The sequence below is a fragment of the Cryptotermes secundus genome, unplaced genomic scaffold (genome assembly GCF_002891405.2).
Source record: "Cryptotermes secundus unplaced genomic scaffold, Csec_1.0 scaffold973, whole genome shotgun sequence".
Lineage (NCBI taxonomy): Eukaryota > Metazoa > Arthropoda > Insecta > Blattodea > Kalotermitidae > Cryptotermes > Cryptotermes secundus.
The window spans coordinates 282,107-301,321 of NW_019745099.1; the positions used below are offsets into that span (position 1 = coordinate 282,107).

The 19,215-nt window shown below is 37.7% G+C and overlaps 1 protein-coding gene across 6 annotated transcripts in view; it reads left to right on the forward strand.

Annotated features, from left to right (window-relative positions):
- Positions 1–19,215, forward strand: part of LOC111875011 (uncharacterized protein CG43867) — a 169,235-nt gene that overhangs the window by 137,899 nt on the left and 12,121 nt on the right. For 3 of the 6 annotated variants that reach the window (XM_033755681.1, XM_023871009.2, XM_033755685.1), the window contains 5 exons: positions 2,221–2,333; positions 4,333–4,542; positions 12,561–12,850; positions 15,565–15,742; positions 18,075–18,230. In XM_033755681.1, the coding sequence (XP_033611572.1) occupies positions 2,221–2,333; positions 4,333–4,542; positions 12,561–12,850; positions 15,565–15,742; positions 18,075–18,230 (947 nt within the window). The remainder of the gene's footprint in view (positions 1–2,220; positions 2,334–4,332; positions 4,543–12,560; positions 12,851–15,564; positions 15,743–18,074; positions 18,231–19,215) is intronic. The other 3 variants (XM_033755682.1, XM_033755683.1, XM_033755684.1) reach the window with 3 other exon arrangements.

Below are 19,215 nucleotides of genomic sequence, written 5' to 3' on the forward strand. Positions count from 1 at the left end.
CTTTTACAATATATGGGGCTGCATCAGTCACAAAAAGCAAGACGTTGTGTCATATACCCTCTGGCCACAGTAGAAAGATCGACCTGTCGAAGAGTTTACAAATTATGGAATGATTAACGGATTCTAGCACCTCAGTCATAAGCAGAAACACTTCACCTGGTCCACCAATTTCCAAGGTTCCAATGATGACGTTAGCCACGTAGCAAGCTTCCGTATCGCAGGTCTCATCAGTGGAAACGAAAATCTTCCCATGCACTTTATTCCCAATCATTTCCAGGATACTGTTGTAGCACTGGGAAAGGTAGTTCTTCCTGAGGGTGGATTCATCTGGGATGGAATGACCACAGTTTACTTCCAGAAAATTTTTCAGTTTTCCATTCTTCAGAGCCAAAAACGGAATATTTGCGGATGCCAGAGCATCACACAGATCTCTGAAAAAATCCAATGACATATTTCCACCTCCAGATGAACACTGTTACAGTAACATTTGCACATGTTTCTTTTTGTTCGAAATTTGCACTGCTCGTATATGTTTGTTGCGGCCATGAATCTTTTTTCTGCCGCTACTTTTGTGTCACACATCTTGCAGTATAAAATGTCACCATCAGTTGAAAATATATCATCTCCAAACTCAGCTACAAATTGCTTTAAATGGCATGATTTAGTTGGCTTTGCTTTTGGCATCGTGATAAAATTAATCACTCTAGCGCAACACAGAACTGAACTTTTCTCACCGAGAAACTTTCATCAACTGTATCTTTATCTGTATGGTCAAGGGCGAGGAACTGAAGACAGAAGGGGTTTTATTGAACAACAATGTCATATGAAGCAAGAGATTCCGACTATAAATAAGTGTGACTAAGCAAATTGCTTTGTACAAAGAGCCGCAGTGTTAGTAGTCATCGCTGTACCTTGTTTTATGGTATGTATTGTCAGCACTTCTGCGAAATGAATGGAAAGGATGGGCCAGGATTACAACCTATTATTGTATACTTATGGCCTTTGTAGAGAGTGCTTAGGAGAAAGAAAAAGAACACTTTGCTTCCATATTATTCACATTTCAGAAAACATGTGAAGAAAAATTCCCTAAAATGGCCAAAAAGACAAGAAATACCATTAAAAGCCCAAAAATTACCTTAAACCTAAAAATGACAAAAAATAACCTATAAAATTTACATTTCTGTAACCAGCAGCCCATAGCTGAGATTTATATATTTAAGAGCATCGCATAGGTTACAGGGGAAAAAAGATGACACATGTCATCAAAATCCAGGCCCTGGTCATAACTCATTACTCCATCTGTCAGCTCTCAAGTAACTTTTCCTGAACTGGTCACTCACTGGCTATGGCTGACTGTGACCCACCTGATGGCCTCATATAGCCTCAGGTCAGACCACAAAGAAAACACCTTCTCCAACAGTTTCTCCTCTATTGCGTGTTTATTCATTGCCCAGCAATGGCTAGCTTCTTTAGTGATGTAGAGCATGTTTACTGTGCCATTTCCTAACAACAGATGTCTCTTGTTAAGCTATACTGTCATGTCACAATATATAAAGTAGACTCCTGATTATCCACACATCTGATATCTGATTAGTGGCTTATCTGTAAACCATTCTGTAAGTGCATTCAGAGCCCTGTTGAGTGCCTAATAATTTCTATCAGTCTGTGTGGCTGTCATCTTTTTCTGCATGAGAAACAACTCAAGAAATGCCATGGATTTTTTTTATTGTCATGCATCTTTTCCCCTTCATTTGCACAAATAATTTGGCGTATATTATGTAACAGAAGACAGTTTATACTCATAATAGACTGTGGATATGTTATGCTCTTGCAGAAAGCATTGTTATTTTCATTGTCTTCACAGCATTAACTGTTAAAAAGTGCTTCAACATGTATTTGTTTCTACATGAAGGACAAATATAGGGATGGGATAGGAACACAGGATAAAAGAGGATAGGAAGTAAAAAAATTCAAAAGCTTTCTGACTTAATTTTCAGTGATACTTTTCCACTAATAATATATACTGAAATGTTGAGGTGTTGCCAGTGTTTTAATCAACACTGGTGGATATAGAACATGTGTTCAAACTCTTTTGCCACAGTCAGCCAAGGTGAGAACACATTTTGAATGGGGGGGGAGGGGGGGAGTTAAAGGAGTCAAAACAACAGCAGCAGCATTAATAATGAAAAATTAATTTGCACGTGTTTTTTCCTGTTGCAGACTGTGTTCTGTGGAGGCATCCCCATCTGCTGCACAGCAAGGAAAGTATTGCGTCCCCACTCACTACACTGTCTTCCGAGGCCATCCAGATTGAAGCCATAAAACTTTTTAAGGTAATTAACTTTTCTGTTTCTCACAATAAATGTACTCTTCTTACTTGGTGTGAACCAATGGACTTAAAAATCATTTAATTCTTTAAATATCCATTTAGTGTTGAATGTTGTAGTCAAGTGAGTATACTACAACAAATTAGCTTATTGAATCAAACACAATTCTGATTGCTAATATTATGTAAATAAAAAAAAATATCTGGGATGTCCTGGGCTCAGATCTTGGTCTGGAGACCAGCTATTCTGGTTAGGTTTTTCTTATTCTCTGTAGTCCCTCCAGGTAAATACTGGATTAATACCTCAAATTAGACAATTGCTGCTTACTTCCACTTTATTTCCAATTCATTATTCATCAATCATCATATCATATGGTGCTGAGCTGCAGCCAGCATCGTTAAATACTCTGTAAATAAAATAAACCCAACACAAGAAATTGCTCTGTTTTCAGAAATCATCAGTATTTTGGCTTATAGGGCTTGTACTGATTTGAACTATTTTATGGCTGGTCTTGTGATGTTTTATATCTGTGCAATATTTACATATTCATTTTTTCATCCACACAGGATCTATCACAGTCTCACTGATTCACAAACTCAAATCATCACTGTACTACAGCACACATAGACTTTCAGCTCTCAACTGAGCTACACTCAATAATTCTGATGCCTCAATTCCTTAAATCAAGTTCTCTGGTCCCAAGCTCATGTCCTGGCAGGCTCGTATCTTGAAACTGAATTGATTCCAAAGTTCTTCTTTGTCCTTTTTGTAACCCCTCAGCACAAACCACACAGAAAACATGGCACTTCTATTGTTGTGTGTATTCATATCTGTGGAAACGTATTTACTGAATTGTTCTGTAGCAACAGCTGTATGTAGCACATCTCATATCGTTACAACTCCTCTATTGTTGCGTGCGGGCATTACCTAGCAATGGCTGTTTCTCTGTCTCCACAGTTCTTGCTTTGAGCAAATATGCCACAATATTTTCATGTCCCATTGCCATAGTGCAGTACAAGAACACAGTGTCAAAATTTCTTAGTACATCCTTTGGAAATGTGGCAAAATTCATATATATTGGAATGACTGTAACAAATCAAAATTATATTCACAAAGAAATTATGAATATTTGGGTGATTTGGTTCAGAGTCTTCTGCCTTCCCATGTCCTATCTGAAAATCTACAGATAAAATGTAAGGAAGTATACATTTGCCCATTTTTTTATATGGATGTGAAACTTGGTCTCTCATCCTAAGGGAAGAATATAGATTGAGGGTGTTTGAGAACAAAATTCTGAAAATATTATTTGTACCTGAGAGAGAAGCAGCAGCAGATTGCTGGAGAAAATTACATAATGTAGAGCTTTATAATGTGTATTCTTCACCAGATATAATTATGGTGATCAAATCATTGTAAATTGAATGTGTGAGATGTATAGAATGCATGAAGAAGATAAGCAGTGCATACAGTATTTTAACTGGAAAACCTGATGGTAATGAGCACTTAGAAGATGTAGACATGGGTGCAAGAATAACATCAAAATTGATCTTAAAGAATTAGGATGTGAGGCTTTAGTCTGGATTCATTTGGCTTAGGACTGTGTCCAGCGGCAAGCTTATGTGATGAATGTAGCTTAGGGTTTCGTAAAAGGTCATGAGTTTTTTACTGCTTGAGTAACCATCAGCTTTTCAAGAAGGACTCTACTCCCTGAAGTTAGATAGCATATGCTGTATAACAGTGGAAGTGGTTCATGAAAGGTATAGATTGTGACAGAATAAATTATATGCAAAAAGGGACCAAAGTAGGAAACCTTCGTGTGTACACCATTTTCCATAGCAGACCACATATTTCTTGAGTGGATATCAGCTCTGATCATAAGACCCGCTGGATGCCTACACATTTCATAAGGAATAAAATGGTCATGTCAGTTTGAATGCTTATTTACAGATATGTTAACTATGTTTTCAGTGTCTGATTTCTACAGTAAGCACTATTTCTGTTATAGTCCTGCCAACTGTTCATCTCTGTGGCATTGGACAGTGCTGGGATTGACTACCATGTGGTTCTGGCCCAGAATGCATTGCAACAGTGTCTTGATATGCCAGAGCTGCAGGCAGAACTCATGTGTGCACTTGTGAAGCAGACCTCAAGACACACACAGCACAAAATTGGGGTCCAGGTAAACAGGACCATCACCAAGTTTAAGCACTCCCGCGTAAGTGTGGTTGCTGCTTTTCCTGCCTGCACCCCAGTTTTCTTTTAGTGCCGGTACATGGAATAGAGGGAAGATGTACCAAAACTGAAATATTATTCAGTTCTTTATATATGGCAGTATGTTTGGTCTGTATGATATAAGGAATAAACAGACTGTTGCTCATATGGCACCAGCATTTGCAGTGTAAGATGGAGTAATGTAGGCCACCCAGGTGCATTACAGACCACAAGCTAAGTGCATGATCAGTATACATCCTTATCTCATCATCAGCGTGAGGCACAAAACTTAATCTTACAGGAAGAAATGCATAACATAACTAACCATTACAATTTATTATAGATATTTTTCTCCTTCTATACAAAATGATAATGGCTTCACTGTTTTTACTAACAGTCCATCTCTAATGAACCATGGATTGACTGGCAACACAATATTTGATTAATTTCATGTGCGTGTGCATGCACGCGCACACACACACACACACACACACACACACACTTAAACCTCGTCTAAGGTGCAGAAACTGTAAATATCCCTCATGTATTGTCTATGTATCCCCCATTGCTATGTTGTTTTCCTCCTGCTCTTTTCTCTTAGATACAGAAATTGCTACATGTGAATTGAGCCATCTTACCTCATGGATAGGTTAGCCAGAATAACTCAGTAAATTAAGTGCTACAGGACCAAATTTTGATTCCTGGAAGAGGCAAATGAGTTATCTTTTTGCTGTCCATCTGTAGTAGCTCTGGGACATAACCACCACATCTTCTGTCCACTAGGCACTGGGAATAAGAAGGCCAGAGCATTAGACTGACCACTCATCTCCATTTAGTGCTGATGTCTAGACTGCATACAGTCTTGTCTACACTCCCCCTATACACTTTGATGATGATAGTTATGCATAAGGCCACTTTATATATGGAATTTTGTTTACTGTATCATGATATAATAGAGCTATTGCTAATATTTCAATGTGTATTATTCTTCCTTCTCTTCCATGGCATGCTTTATCATAGTTCAGCTGCACATGGTTTAGTTTAATTTAATAGAATAGTGTTTCTGTCACAAAGAATTGCCCCTGATTTTATGATTAGTAATGAGTGTTTTGTCTCTTTATGAACAGATTAAGATGAGCCAAAATAATTGTTGCACTCTGTACATCAGTATAACATTGAAAATCAGAAAATAAATGTGCTCCTAAATACAGACAAACAGTTTAGTATAATTTAGTTCGAAAATTTTGTTGATAAATACTGAGAGGTTTAAATCCATGTATAGGCAGTTGAATTTTTTTAAAATAGAATAACACTTATGATACTGTTGTCAGTTGCTATTTTGTTACCCTACAAAATTTAGCCTATAATTAAGGCATCCATGCATGATTGACAGTAACAGTATATCAGATGTAATGAAGTTAGCTAAAGAAATTAAATAAAATCTCTAATTGCCATTTTATATGTTAGTGAATGCAAATTATATATATGTAAGAGATTGTGGCTTCCTGGGTCATGACACTGTGTGTTCTAATAGGTAGATACTGGTGTTGCTCTAAATCACTGGAAACTACCTACCAGACTTTATGGTATCATAACCCAGAAGATGAAAATACAAGTCATAGATATTTACAGATCAGTAATGTGAGGACATGTAGAATGAGCTGAGGATGTGTTGAGGGGAAGGTATTTCTTGTTATATGATCATATTATGAATTTGTCATTCTTCTTCCAAAAAGAGACATTTAGAATAATGATATGACATGGATTGCTGATGACTTTTATTTTCTGTCTCTCAATGTAACTTTATGAGAAGAGCTGACCACTTTAATTTTTATATTTTCAAGGAAATAAACTGATGAATTCAGGTAAAACAAAAGTTGTCTTGAATTATTTGTTGCCATCAATTAGGTTATCCCTGTGAATAACTATGGAGAGCTGCAAAACTCATTGCCATTACTTGTGTGCTGAAATTATCATGTTCTGAAACATAAAGTTTGACATTGCATGATAAAATTATGTTGTTGTTGGTTTTGTTTTTGTTTTTCTTTTTAAGTTATACCAATCAAACAATTGCTGTAGTTATAGAAAAGAAATTCACTGGTAAGCTGTAGAGTTACAACAGGAGCTTCTGTGGTGCAAATGTGTTGTTATGTGTTGTAATGGATGTGTCAGAGAATGCACTTTTCTTGTTTTGATTTAATATTTCATTGTTGTATGTTATGCCCATTTATAGTTAATGTTATTCCTATATCTGGCTAACAATGCACTGTGTTGTGTTGTGTTGTTAAGTGATTTGATGTGTGTTGCAAGAAGGACTTTATAGAATGATTTTAATTTACGGGGGCTATTCAGAAAGTAACCTCCAATTATGTAGGAGCAGGAGAGAGCTTGCTCATGTGAGGTAATCACATTACTGGTCATTACAGATTTTTGGTGCGCATTTAGCTTGAGCATCTGTGATGTAATCTGCCACATTATTGGGACTGTCAAGAGCAACAGTGTCTAAAATTATGTCAACATACACAAATTATGGGAAGACAACATTAGCGAAGAGGAACAGTGGGAGAAAATCAGCACTGGAAGAAAGAGATCGTCATACACTGTGGATGATTGTTTAAAAAATCACACAACTACCACAGCACAGTTGACAGCAGAGCTGAATATTCATGTTGAAGACCGTGTTTCCACAAAAACTGTCTAATGTGAGCTTCACAAATCCAACATCCACAGTAGGATGCAATTGCTAAACCTCTGATTATTGAAAGTAGTGCTCAAATGCATAAATGATGGTGTCCTGACCATAAAACCTGGACATCAGACAATTGGAAATGCATGCATGATATGGTCAAATGAATTGTCCTTCATGTTGTTCCCTATATCAGGATGAGTTTACATCTGGAAACACCCAACAAAGGCTGCAGTACAGAATACCTGGTTCCAACAGTGAAACATGGGGAAGTTCTGTGATGGTTTAGGCAGATATAGTGTGGTATTCTGTTGGTCCCATTATTACTCTTTATGACCGAATTACTGCAAGTGAGTATGTGGACAGGTTGGGCGGTCAAGTGCCTCCCATGATCCAGATTTTATTTCCAAAGAACAGTGCAGTTTTCAAAGACATCAACGCCCCAATTGACACAGATGGAACTGTTCAGTCATGGTTTGAAGAGCGTGAAGGTGAACTTCACTATCTTCCCTGGTCAGCACAATCACCACATTTGAACACCATTGAACCATTCTGGTCAGTTTTGAAGACTAGAATAAGGAACAACCTGCAACGTCTCTAAAGTAACTTGAAGATGCTCTTCAAGGAGAATGGTATAAATTCTGCTAGAGATTGTTCAAAACTTGTACAAGTCCATTCCAAGGAGGATTGCAGCTGTATTGAAGGCAAAGGTGGTCCAGCACCATAATGTGTATGGTATCTGTAGTGTTTCCATTATTTTATTCAACCCCTCTATGTATTTTTTGTATATAATAATTTTTTTCTCATTGCTTGTTTTGTTAACAGCTCACCAGAAGTTACTTTCCAAATAGCCCTCATATGTTTGCCTTGTCATACATCCATTTAAGCTGAGCATCAATGAAGTATTGTAATAGTAAAAACTGAAACATATGATGGATTCATAGTATATGAACAACTAAAGTGACTGTTGTAGTTGCTATCTCTACTATGACTGCTGCTACTACTACTACTACTACTACTACTACTACTATACAGGGTGGGGTGCAGAAACTTCCCTTCTTTGAAGGCAAATAAAAGAAAAATTATTGCTGATAGACAAAATTTATGTTTAGATAATGAAAGAACATACTTTAAAGTTTTAAATCATGTAGTTTTAAACAAAATATCTTGAAGGTGGTGGCCACTGTTCTCTATGCACTGATGCAACCGTTTTCTGAAGTTCACCTCTGCATGTTCCAACATGTGCACCGGAATTTGGGCTACTTCCTGTCGAATAACATTCTTCAGCTGAAGCAGGTTTGTGGGACAATGTTTAAAAACCTCTGCCTTGAGGTATCCCCATAAAAAAAAATCACAGGACATTAGATCAGGTGAGTGCGCCGCCCACGGGATGTCACCTCAAAGCGAGATGAGCTGTCCGGGGAACTTTGTCTTCAAAACTGTCATCAAAGCTCGGGCTGTGTGGGCCGTGGCACCATCCTGTTGGAACCAGACATTTCCTGGATGCATTTCTTCAAAAGCTGGTTCAGAAAAGTTTTTAATCATGTCCACATACTGCTGTGAATTGAGAGTAACTGCATGATTGCCTTCTTCAAAAAAATAATGGCCAATAACTCCAACTCTCGACAATGCACACCATACTGTCACCTTATCACTGTGAAGTGGCCTCTCATGGAGCTCTCTGGGATTGTTACCACTCCAATAGTGCATATTCTGCTTGTTGACATATCCGGATAGGTGAAAATGTGCCTCATCACTAAAGAAAACAAGTGCATCGGGTGGTAAAGTTTCCAATAACGTTTCACACACCGTTATTCGTTTCTGGAAATCACGTGATGACAATTCTTGCACAACAACCATCTTATAGGGATGGAAATGAAGATGTTCATGAAGAATTTGGCACATTGAACGATTGGATATGTCTAGGGCGACTGCATGTTTGCGAGCGGATCGTCTTGGAAATCTCAAAGTCAACTGTCGAACTGCCTCCACATTTTCTGGCATCGTAATGGTCCATTGTCATCCTGACGATTTTTTCACCACACTCTCGGTTGTCCTAAAGTTCTCTACCCACAAAACATTCGGTTTCCCGTAGGGAACCAGAACTCTGGGCTTAATTCCGAAGTGAGTACGGAACGCACGCTGCACCGCCATGTAAGAATGGTTGTTTGAGAAATAGGCTTCAACAGCAAACGCACGCTGCTCACTGGTCCACCTCATGTTTCCTACTGAGGGGTATTAGACAGAAACTTCCATGACTGCTGCATTCACCGAGCCTATCCCCACTTTTCTGCGACCTCCCCTCCCTTCATAATTCATCTTCACAAAAAGGAAGTTTCTGTGCCCCACCCTGTACTACTACTACTATTGCTGCTGCTGCTCCTACTACTAGTACTACTACTACTGTTATTATTATTTTGTTCCTATATAGATAGATAGTTCTCACAAGTGGCCTGTCCACATTCATAAAAGCTTCATTGCAAAATTTATATTAAATACAGTAAACACCAATTTCTTCCTCTTAGAGAACTTTCTTACAGTGCTATAAATAAAGGCTTAAAATGACATTCTCTGTTTTCTGTGTAATATATTTTTTTCTGTCATTCCCAGATTATTAAAACAAACCTTTACTACAGTCTTCTTTATTTCTCAGGGTAGCATTCACTGACAAATCTCCAGATTTGATAAAACCAGACAATTTCTTCATCTGCTGAGTAAACAGCCACTGCTAAAGGAATTGGTTATGCTGTTATTACTTATTTATACATTTGTTTGTCTGTTTATTTGTTTGATTTATTTCTTGCAACAGACAGTATGCAGTACCTGACACTTATTTATAGCCATGTATTTGACATTAAATATGCATCTTTTATAAATAGTCCTATCAGTATTTGTGACAGGGACAATTATTTTGTAAGTATTATGTATAAGCATGGATTACTGTAAAGTCTTTCATGTTGCTGTATGCTGTAAATTATTAACACTGAGGGATAACGTTTCCTCATAGTTGAGATTCATGCACTTTCTGTACAAGTGAATTTAATCCTGTTTTAGCTACAATTTCTTTCAAATTGTTTTGGTCCAGTTTTCTTTCACAGTTATTAGTTATTATTTTACGGAATTTTAGTAGGGGTTCCTTTTGTTATTACCTAGTAATATGCATTTTTTAGTTCCACAAAACTGTTGAAATTTATTAGCCTGTTATTGATATAATGTCTGTCTTATACCTTATACTGAAGTGTAAATAATCGAACTTTCCCACTTGTTCAAGTATATTGTATTACCTAATGGAATGCTTGCTCTTACAGTTCTTTTCCTCAAGAATGCAATAATTTTTGCTTCTGAGACATATTTTCTTATATCATTCATTAATTATGTAGTTTTAATTGGGTCTCTGAAATATCAAGTTCATGTTACAGATATGGGATTCCCATAGACTTCTGTTCACAAATTTTCTTGTTCATTAGGTACAAGCATGCAGTACATTTTTACAAATGAGATTTGTTTTTTAATATAGTAATATGAAGTCCATTTTATTCATATCAGAATATTCTGTTTCTAACTTAGATGAATCTTTTCTGTTTGGAACATTAACATTCTGGTTTCATGTTTCCATACTTTATTTTCTCTATTTTATAACATGTAATGTGTGATACAGAAAGTCTTGTCCATATTTCAGAATATTTGCTATATATGCCGTATAAATTTATGATTTTTATGCTTATATGTTTCTTTCATTATAACCATAAAGCACTGAACATCTATAAGAACTACATATAAGTTTCAGTTTATAGGTTATTATGAATTGAAGAAGTATAGTGTAATAAAATCCATATAGGTAAATATTTGTCTGATAATTTTCCTATCCAAAATGGGTGAAAACAGGAAGCTGCATTATCACCACTGCTTTTCAACTTTCCGTTAGAATATGTCATTAGAAAGGTACAGGAAAACAAGTTGGGATTAAAATTAAATGGGACACATCAGCTGCTGGCCTATGCTGATAATGTGAATCTACTGGAAGACAACACAAATACCATAAAGAAGAACACAGAAACATTAACTGATGTCAGTAAAGAGGTTGGTCTAAAAGTAAATGCAGAGAAAAATAAGTATGTGTTGCTGTCTCATCACCAGAATTCATGGCAAAATTTTGTCATAAAGAGGGGTAACAGATCCTTTGAAAATTTAGCACAGTTCAAATATTGAGAACAACATTAACAAATTAAAACTTGATTCAGGAGGAAATTATGAGGAGATTGAATTTGGGTAATGTTTGCTAGCATTCAGTCCCAAATCTTTTGTCATCTTGTCTACTGTATAAAAACGTGGTTCTGTATGGGCGTGAAACTTGCTCTCTGACATTAAATGAGGACCATAGACTGAGAGTGTCTAAGAACAGGGTGCTGAGGAGAATATCTGGACCAAAGAGAGATGAAGTAATAGGAGGTTGTAGAAAATGCTAAATGAGGTGCTTCATAACTTGTAATCCTTTTCGAGTATAATTAGCATGATCAAATCAAGGAGGATGAGGTGGGCATGGCTTGTAGTATGAAAGTGGGAGATGCAGAATGCATATAGGATATTGGTGAGAAAGCCAGAAGGAAGAAGACCACTAAGAAGACCAAGAGATAAGAGGATGGACAATATTGAAATGGATCTTAGAGATATAGGATGGGGTGGTATGGACTGGAATGATGTGGCTTAGGATAGGGACTAGTGGCAGGCTCTTTTGAACAAGATAATGAACCTTCTGATTCCACAAAATGTAGGGAAATTCTTAAGTAGCTGCATTACTGACAGCTTCTCAAGAAGGACTCAACTCCATGAAGTTATTAGTTAGTTACAAGTAATTAGTTAGATCTAAAATACGTTAAAATATTCTTCTGTTATTGTGGTTGCAATTTTTTTATTGCTTCTCTTCGGACATGGGGCATGCAGTAGCATAGTTGGCTGAGGCAGTATGCTACAAACTGAAAGTTTGTGGGTTCAAGTACCAATGAGGTGGATTTTTTTTCAATTTACCTAATCCTTCCAGCTGCACTATGGTCCTGGGGTTGACTCAGCCTCTGAGAGAAATGAGTATCAGAAATCTTCCTGGGGGTAAAGGGCAGCCAGTACTTAAGGCTAACAATCTTACCGCCATCTGTGAACCGACAGTAGAAAAATGCGTCTCACAACCCTATGGGCCTTCACAGCCTGTTACAGGGATAGGTTTACCTGTACCTTTACTCTCCTGAGGTATGAAGTTGAATGGATTAGAGATCTGTTTCTTTTGAACAGCACAATTTCTTCTAATTCTTACAATGTGTTCTCTTTATTTTCTATGCCTTCAGCAGCTGTTGCTGTGTGCTACTCAGTCACTCTTTGCGTGTGACTCTTCATCTTCATCAGGGAATGGAGGTGGGGGAAGCAGTGCTGGAGGAATGCAGCGGGGCTCACCAACTTCCCTACAGGTCACCCCTCCACCTGCACCGCCACTGCTAGATTGCAAGACCAATCCACCGACATTTGTGTTTGTTCAGGGCTGGCAGTTACTTGCTCTAGCAGTGTCACTTTTCATACCACGTAACAATCGTCTCCTCTGGTATCTGAAACTACATCTCCACCGCAATGCTGACTCCAAGTAAGCATTTTTTTAGTCGCTCCGCTTTCTTCTTTTCATAGTCAGAAGCAATTTTGGGAAAGACTAGAAGCTTAGGCTCTTGAAAGAATGTCTTTCTGTCAGTTTTAGAATAAACAAGAAAAGATTGCTTCCACATATCTATTGCTAGTATTGGCATTAGTGAGTGTATTTCAGTGGAAATTTGTATTGACAAGCCACGTTAATATTTCTGTTATATTATTACTCCCTCCTACAGATTGGCCACAAAGTCCATTTGCTACCCTCCATTCTCCACTAATTGTTTTACCAATTTTCATATTCTTATAGTTATTTTCTTACGCATTGATGCCCGAATATTTTAAAAGTTGTTTTGGATCTTTGATGTTTGTTTGGTGCAGTTGGGAAGTGCTGTCCTTCATGATGCCCCAAAGTAAATGATCACATTTTGGCTGATCTGGACTTGAAGCCCATGTCATACCTGTATCTCACTCAGTTCATAGTCCAGTGAATATGCTATTGAGGTACTCTCAGACTGTTACTGCATAATATGCCGGTGCACCATCATGCACCACCTTGTTTCAGAGATCCTACTCAGTTTCCTGATAGTAATAGAGCTTTTCCTTACACCAACAATGAAAAAAATCATTACTCAGTTGGTGAGAGAAATTTCACACTCATCTTATAAGAAAATGGCTTGTCTTGACTCAAGGATGAGGAAGTCAGTATAATCAATATGCAGAGTTTTGTGTACTGCACCAAACAAAGAAACTAACTAACTAACAAAATCTCCACATGAGCCAGGGTAGCTCAGTCAGAATAACAATTAGCTGTGGGCTGAATGACTGGGCTTAGATTCTCAGCAAGGCCAGGAGATATTTCTCTTCTCCACATCATCCAGACCAACTCAGTGGCCCACTCAATCTCCAACCTAATTGATACTGACAGATCTTTCCCCAGGACTAAAGTGTCCAGGTCTTGGAGCTGACCATTCACCTTCATCTAGTGCTGATGTCAAGAATGGTGGAGCTATACTTCCACTCCCCTATATGTCTTCATGGTGTGATGCTTAATTGATCCTTTTCTAATTCATGATCCAGTTCAACAGCAACCAGTATGATATTATACAATATTGTCACGTGTATTGGGGTTACATGTGACAAAATTATCAGGTTCTAGTTCATATGATTGGATTTATTGGCACTTCAGTTACAATCTGTCTTAATTACAATTAATAAAGTGCTATGGCTGATATACACAATTCACAGTTTACCATTGCACATGCACTAGGAATCTCTGTCTTCAGTAGTCTTCTCCTGGCATCAAATCTCAACACAGAAACTAGCACTTCAAATCACTATGAAGGCTTCTTGCCATTTTTTGTTCCATCACCCTGGAACATCAGAACTCAACTGAAAACTCTCCTGGACTTTAGCTACACTGCACTGCACTAATCTTAGCTACAACAGATTTGCATTATATACGCTCTGCGCAGACAACACAGGAAACACAAGTCATGTGATTCCTAGCCAGCAAGTTCACTGGCACACTGACTGTTGCCTATTAACGAACTATAACATTCATCCACTGAGACACATCTTCCATTGATGCACATTGGAATGTGTATACCGACCTGTTGCCTAGAAAAGTTTTGAGCAAAACTGCTACAATATGAATAATACTCAGTAGTGAGCAAATTTTTGTTTGTTTGTTTATTTATTTAGTTATATTTGTTTGTTCATATGTATGCCCATCCATACATTCATTTGTTCATTCATTAGTTTGTTCATCCATCCATCTGTTTATTTATTTATTTATTTATTTGGAAGTGAAATGAACTGAGAAGGGGAAATAAAGAAACCTGTTAGAAGAACACAGTAATCCCAAAACAGTACGAAGTATTTTTAAACAGATACGATTACTGACATAAAACAATGAAACAGTTCCTTACACAGAGATACAGAAGCAAAATCCAAGTAATGGATATGAGATTCTTAGAGAAGTTGCTGGAGTTCAGAATTTGTTAACGGAGTGGTTTGGCTATGTAAATTGAAGGATAGTACAAGGCTACTAGGGAGAGCATTATAATAAAAATTTGAAGGAAAAAGGTCTATGGGATGACCCAGAACAAGATGTTTCTGTCAGATATTGGAGGAATCCAAGAAAAGAGAGAATCGCTGGCAAGAAATAGAAAAAGGAAAGATTTTGGGAAGGAAGAATAAATTAGAGACTTTTTGTCCATCAACCGGTATAAAACAGAAACGTCTCTTGGGAGATGAAACAAGCTGGCATGTCTAGAACACATTCATTTACTATGTGAAAATCAGTGCTTTAATGTAATGTTAAAATTGAAGAGACTAGGTATTGCCTGTATTGAACATTCACAGTGAAGAATTTCACACAACGTCACAATTAATAATTTGTCAGAAAATATCCAGACAGCATCTAGCAGAATGAAAATTAATTTTAAGTGGTTTATATAGTGATACCCAGAAAAAAATTACTAATGTTCTGCACAGACTATATTTAGCTGCTAAAATGAAACCAAAAAAAGGAGTGGAAAATTGTAAAATGGTAATTATTCTACCCTGTCATATAAAACTAACTACAATTTGAGGACCAGGGGCAGTCTGTGGACTACCAACTGAGGAACACTGTTATAAGGACATTGGTATTGGGTGATATAAAAAGAAGTTACTACCCTTTACTTTTTAAAATGAATTTACTTTATTTTGCAGGAGTGAATGTGGTAAATATGCTGCATACTGTCAACGTGCCCTGGAACGAACACTGCAGAATGGTGGAAGAGAAGCCAAACCTTCACGTATGGAGGTGCTGTCTATTCTGCTCAAAAATCCATATCATCATTCACTGCCACATGCCATACCAGTTCACATGCTTAATGGGGCTTATCAGGTAATCATTGTAGGATTGTTATACCAGTGAATCCCGTTATTATCTCACCAAAACGGTGTCATGGTGGATTGAATCATTCCTTTTGTGATGGTCCAAACCTGTTATATTTCTCTACGGACACTATTTGTCCTCCTTAGTCATTTAGGGAGGGACGACTGGTTTGCTGGGGAGACTTATTTACTAGCGACTTTTGACTTGATCCTTGTATCAGGAGAGAAGACAACTGCCCCCCCCCCGCCTTTTTTTACATACAATTTTGATGACTGAAAGGGAACAAGGTCACCACGGGAGGCATGTGTGTAGTTTTCTGAAGACATGAATTTTGTGCATGCCATGCGGAATGGCTTTTGCTAGTTAAAATGAGCCAATTAGAGATAAATTCTTGTCTTGGAGTGACATCATCAATTTAAAAAATTCTTAGGGATGAAACAACGCTCCAACAAGATAGCTGTCTTGAGGGAGCTGGCATGTTATATTAATCAGAGTCATATATGATTGGACGGCACTCCTCATGTTTGTCTAAAGTAATCAGGCCTTTATTTTTGGAATATTAAATTTTAAATATATAAAAGGGCCACATTATTCCTTGCTAGCATGAAGGAAGTTTTCAAAAGTTTTGCTTTTGAATAAATAAAAAGTGTATGGACAGTGGAAGTTGTTTTGTCATTGATTTGGAGCCATGGACTGGCTTCAAAGGTGCAGTTTCCGGTTGCCTTAGTTATTGCCATGACACAAACCTGAGAAGTATGTATGTAAGTATAAAGGAAGAAAGGGGATGGTCACAGCTTCTCAAATATACACACATATACTAATGGGATCTCTTTGTTTCGTTGGTCTGGTACATGCTGCAGGATATTTTTGAAAAGAGCTGATAGTTTTCCATCTGATCAAAAAGTCACCACTTTTATCAAACATAAAGATTAATGTTTAAAAAACTGGCCACCACCAGCACCTATGGATGATGATGGTGATGATGACAGTGACAAACAACAACTACCACCATGACTGAAGTAATGTAATTGTCTTCATATGAATATGAGGGGTGAGCCATAAAACTGGCCCTAGCACTGTGACCTTCAATGGTCTATTGTGCTTATTGTCTTCATATAGTATCAAGACTATGTACCTATCTATATAAATAAAAACGTAAATGTTCGTTTGTTAGCCCTCGAAAATCTCCGAAAGTTCTTCACCGATTGCTTCGAAATTTTGACACAACGTTGCATTCGAATGCGCGTGTTTTTATATACCTACTAGCTGTACCCGGCCACCCGTGAATCCGGAAAGTATACTTCCATGGAAACGCAATAACAGTTGCATAGGAATTGCCAAAACAACAAACGTGTTTCCCCGGAGATTAAAGGATAAGTGGTTCCGTTGCGTAACAACGGATGAAACCGGAAAGTATACTTCCATGGAAATTCAACAGTGGGCTGTTGCATAGAAATTGCCGAAACAACAGATGCATTTCCCCGGAGATGAGAGGATAAGAGGTTCCGTTGCGTAACAACGGATGAAACCGAACACTTCTACAAGGTTTTTCTATGCTAGCATTTCCTAAGCAACAGATGAAACTAACTCTTCGATAAGGTATTCCCTATCCCGTCCGAACGCTGGCTATGTGTATAAGAGAGTGTAGCTCCGGCGACTGTTCAGTATCACGAGTGTCTCGAGTATCACAAGGTCACAGGTATCACAAGAGATTCGGAGTGAAATCACAGCAGAGATCCTGAGTTTGCACCCAGAGTTTTGGATTCGACTCTGGCAGCGTTTCCCCGGTGATAGACAACAGAAGGCTCATTGTATAGCATCCGCCGAGGTATAAATAGTCCAGCTTGGACAAGAAGCAGTCAGTCTCGGGGCAGATGCTGAGGGATACAGAAGAGAGTCTGGAAGTAACCGCCGAAGGAGTCAAACTTGGGATAGCTACCGCCGAATATAAACGGTTTTGATTTATTTTCATTTTGATTTAATTATTTTGTGTGACGTTGCGTTGGAATTGGGCTGTGTCATTTACCATAGCATTCATTTCGTGAGTACAGTTTATTTTTCATTGTTTTTCATTTCGTTTTCTTAACTGTTTTCCTTGTTTTTCAGTGCAATTGGCGGTGGGATTGAGCTGTGTCGATCGATCTGCGTTTGAATTGAAATATTTCGTTAGACTGAGCCACAGCAATGCGTGGCCAGGTACAGCTAGTTCCTAATATATATTTTATTTCTGATGACCAGAAAATCCCTTCACAGAGTTAGTTAATCTCTGGGCAGCATACAGTCATAAAACCTAAATATTTAGTTTTAGTTACAAAGCATTGAAGAAGGGGAACTGTTGCAGGTTATCAGTTTTGATGGATCAACGACAATTGAAGAGTTTCTGTCTACCCTAAACCAGGAAATTGGTTCCCGAGACTCTGCACAGTCAGGCTTCACGCTCTTCAGTGATGACCCTATAGAGAAAGACCTAGAACACTTCATTGAGCTGCAGGCAAAGGTAATCATTTTGCTTTGTAAAACAGGTCCTAAAATCATGGACATAGTCAAGTTCTCTTGCCAGTACATTGCCAAGATTAGTTTGACATTGTAAAAGGCATAAGAAGAGCACTGAGCAGATCAGTTCTGCTATCCAGCCCACCTGTTACTTTCTATTCCTATGTCCATCTATTCCTAGTTAGTATGAAGACATGGGGGAGTGGAGGTGTAGCTCCACAATTCTTAACCTTTGCACTATATGGAGGCAAGTGGTCAGCTTCACCCCCCAGGCACTGATACTGAAATAGAAATGAGGTTCATAATAGAAGAAAAATGATTTCTGGTGACGATTATTATTACTTTGTTAAAAAATATATTAAATTGTCTTCTATTTGGAAAATTAACATGACAAAAAACACACACACTCACTTCAAGGACTGTGAATATTAACTGTGTTCAAGTATCTGGGAATGAAACTGATAAATAGAAATGAGGTTCATAATGAGAGAAAAATAATTTCTGGAAATGAATGTTGTTACTTTGTGAAAACTGTTATTATCCCATCTACTTTCCAGTACTCTAAATATCAGGGTACACAAAACAGTAATTTTGACATTTATTGTATATGGGTATCAACGCTTTCTTTGAGAAAGAATGTAAATTACAATTATTTAAGAACATAGTACTCAGGACTTGTGTGTGTTGTAAGTTGACAGTTCAGTGTAGTACATAAGAAGGAAATTTACCTGCTGCTGTTGTTAGGATAGTGAAATCTAGGAGGCCATAAGAGACTGGACATCCTAGGGAGAAAAAGAATGCTCACAAAATTGTGGTGAAGAAACATGTTGTAGAATGGCCACTTGGAAGACCAAGAAAGAGGTGGGAGGATGTCATTAAGATGGATCATAGGGAAATAGATTGTGAGGAATGAATGGAACTAGCTTGAGACTTTGTCTAATGCCAGATATTGGTATTAGTGATGTTGTTGCCAGAAAATTAGTTAGTCT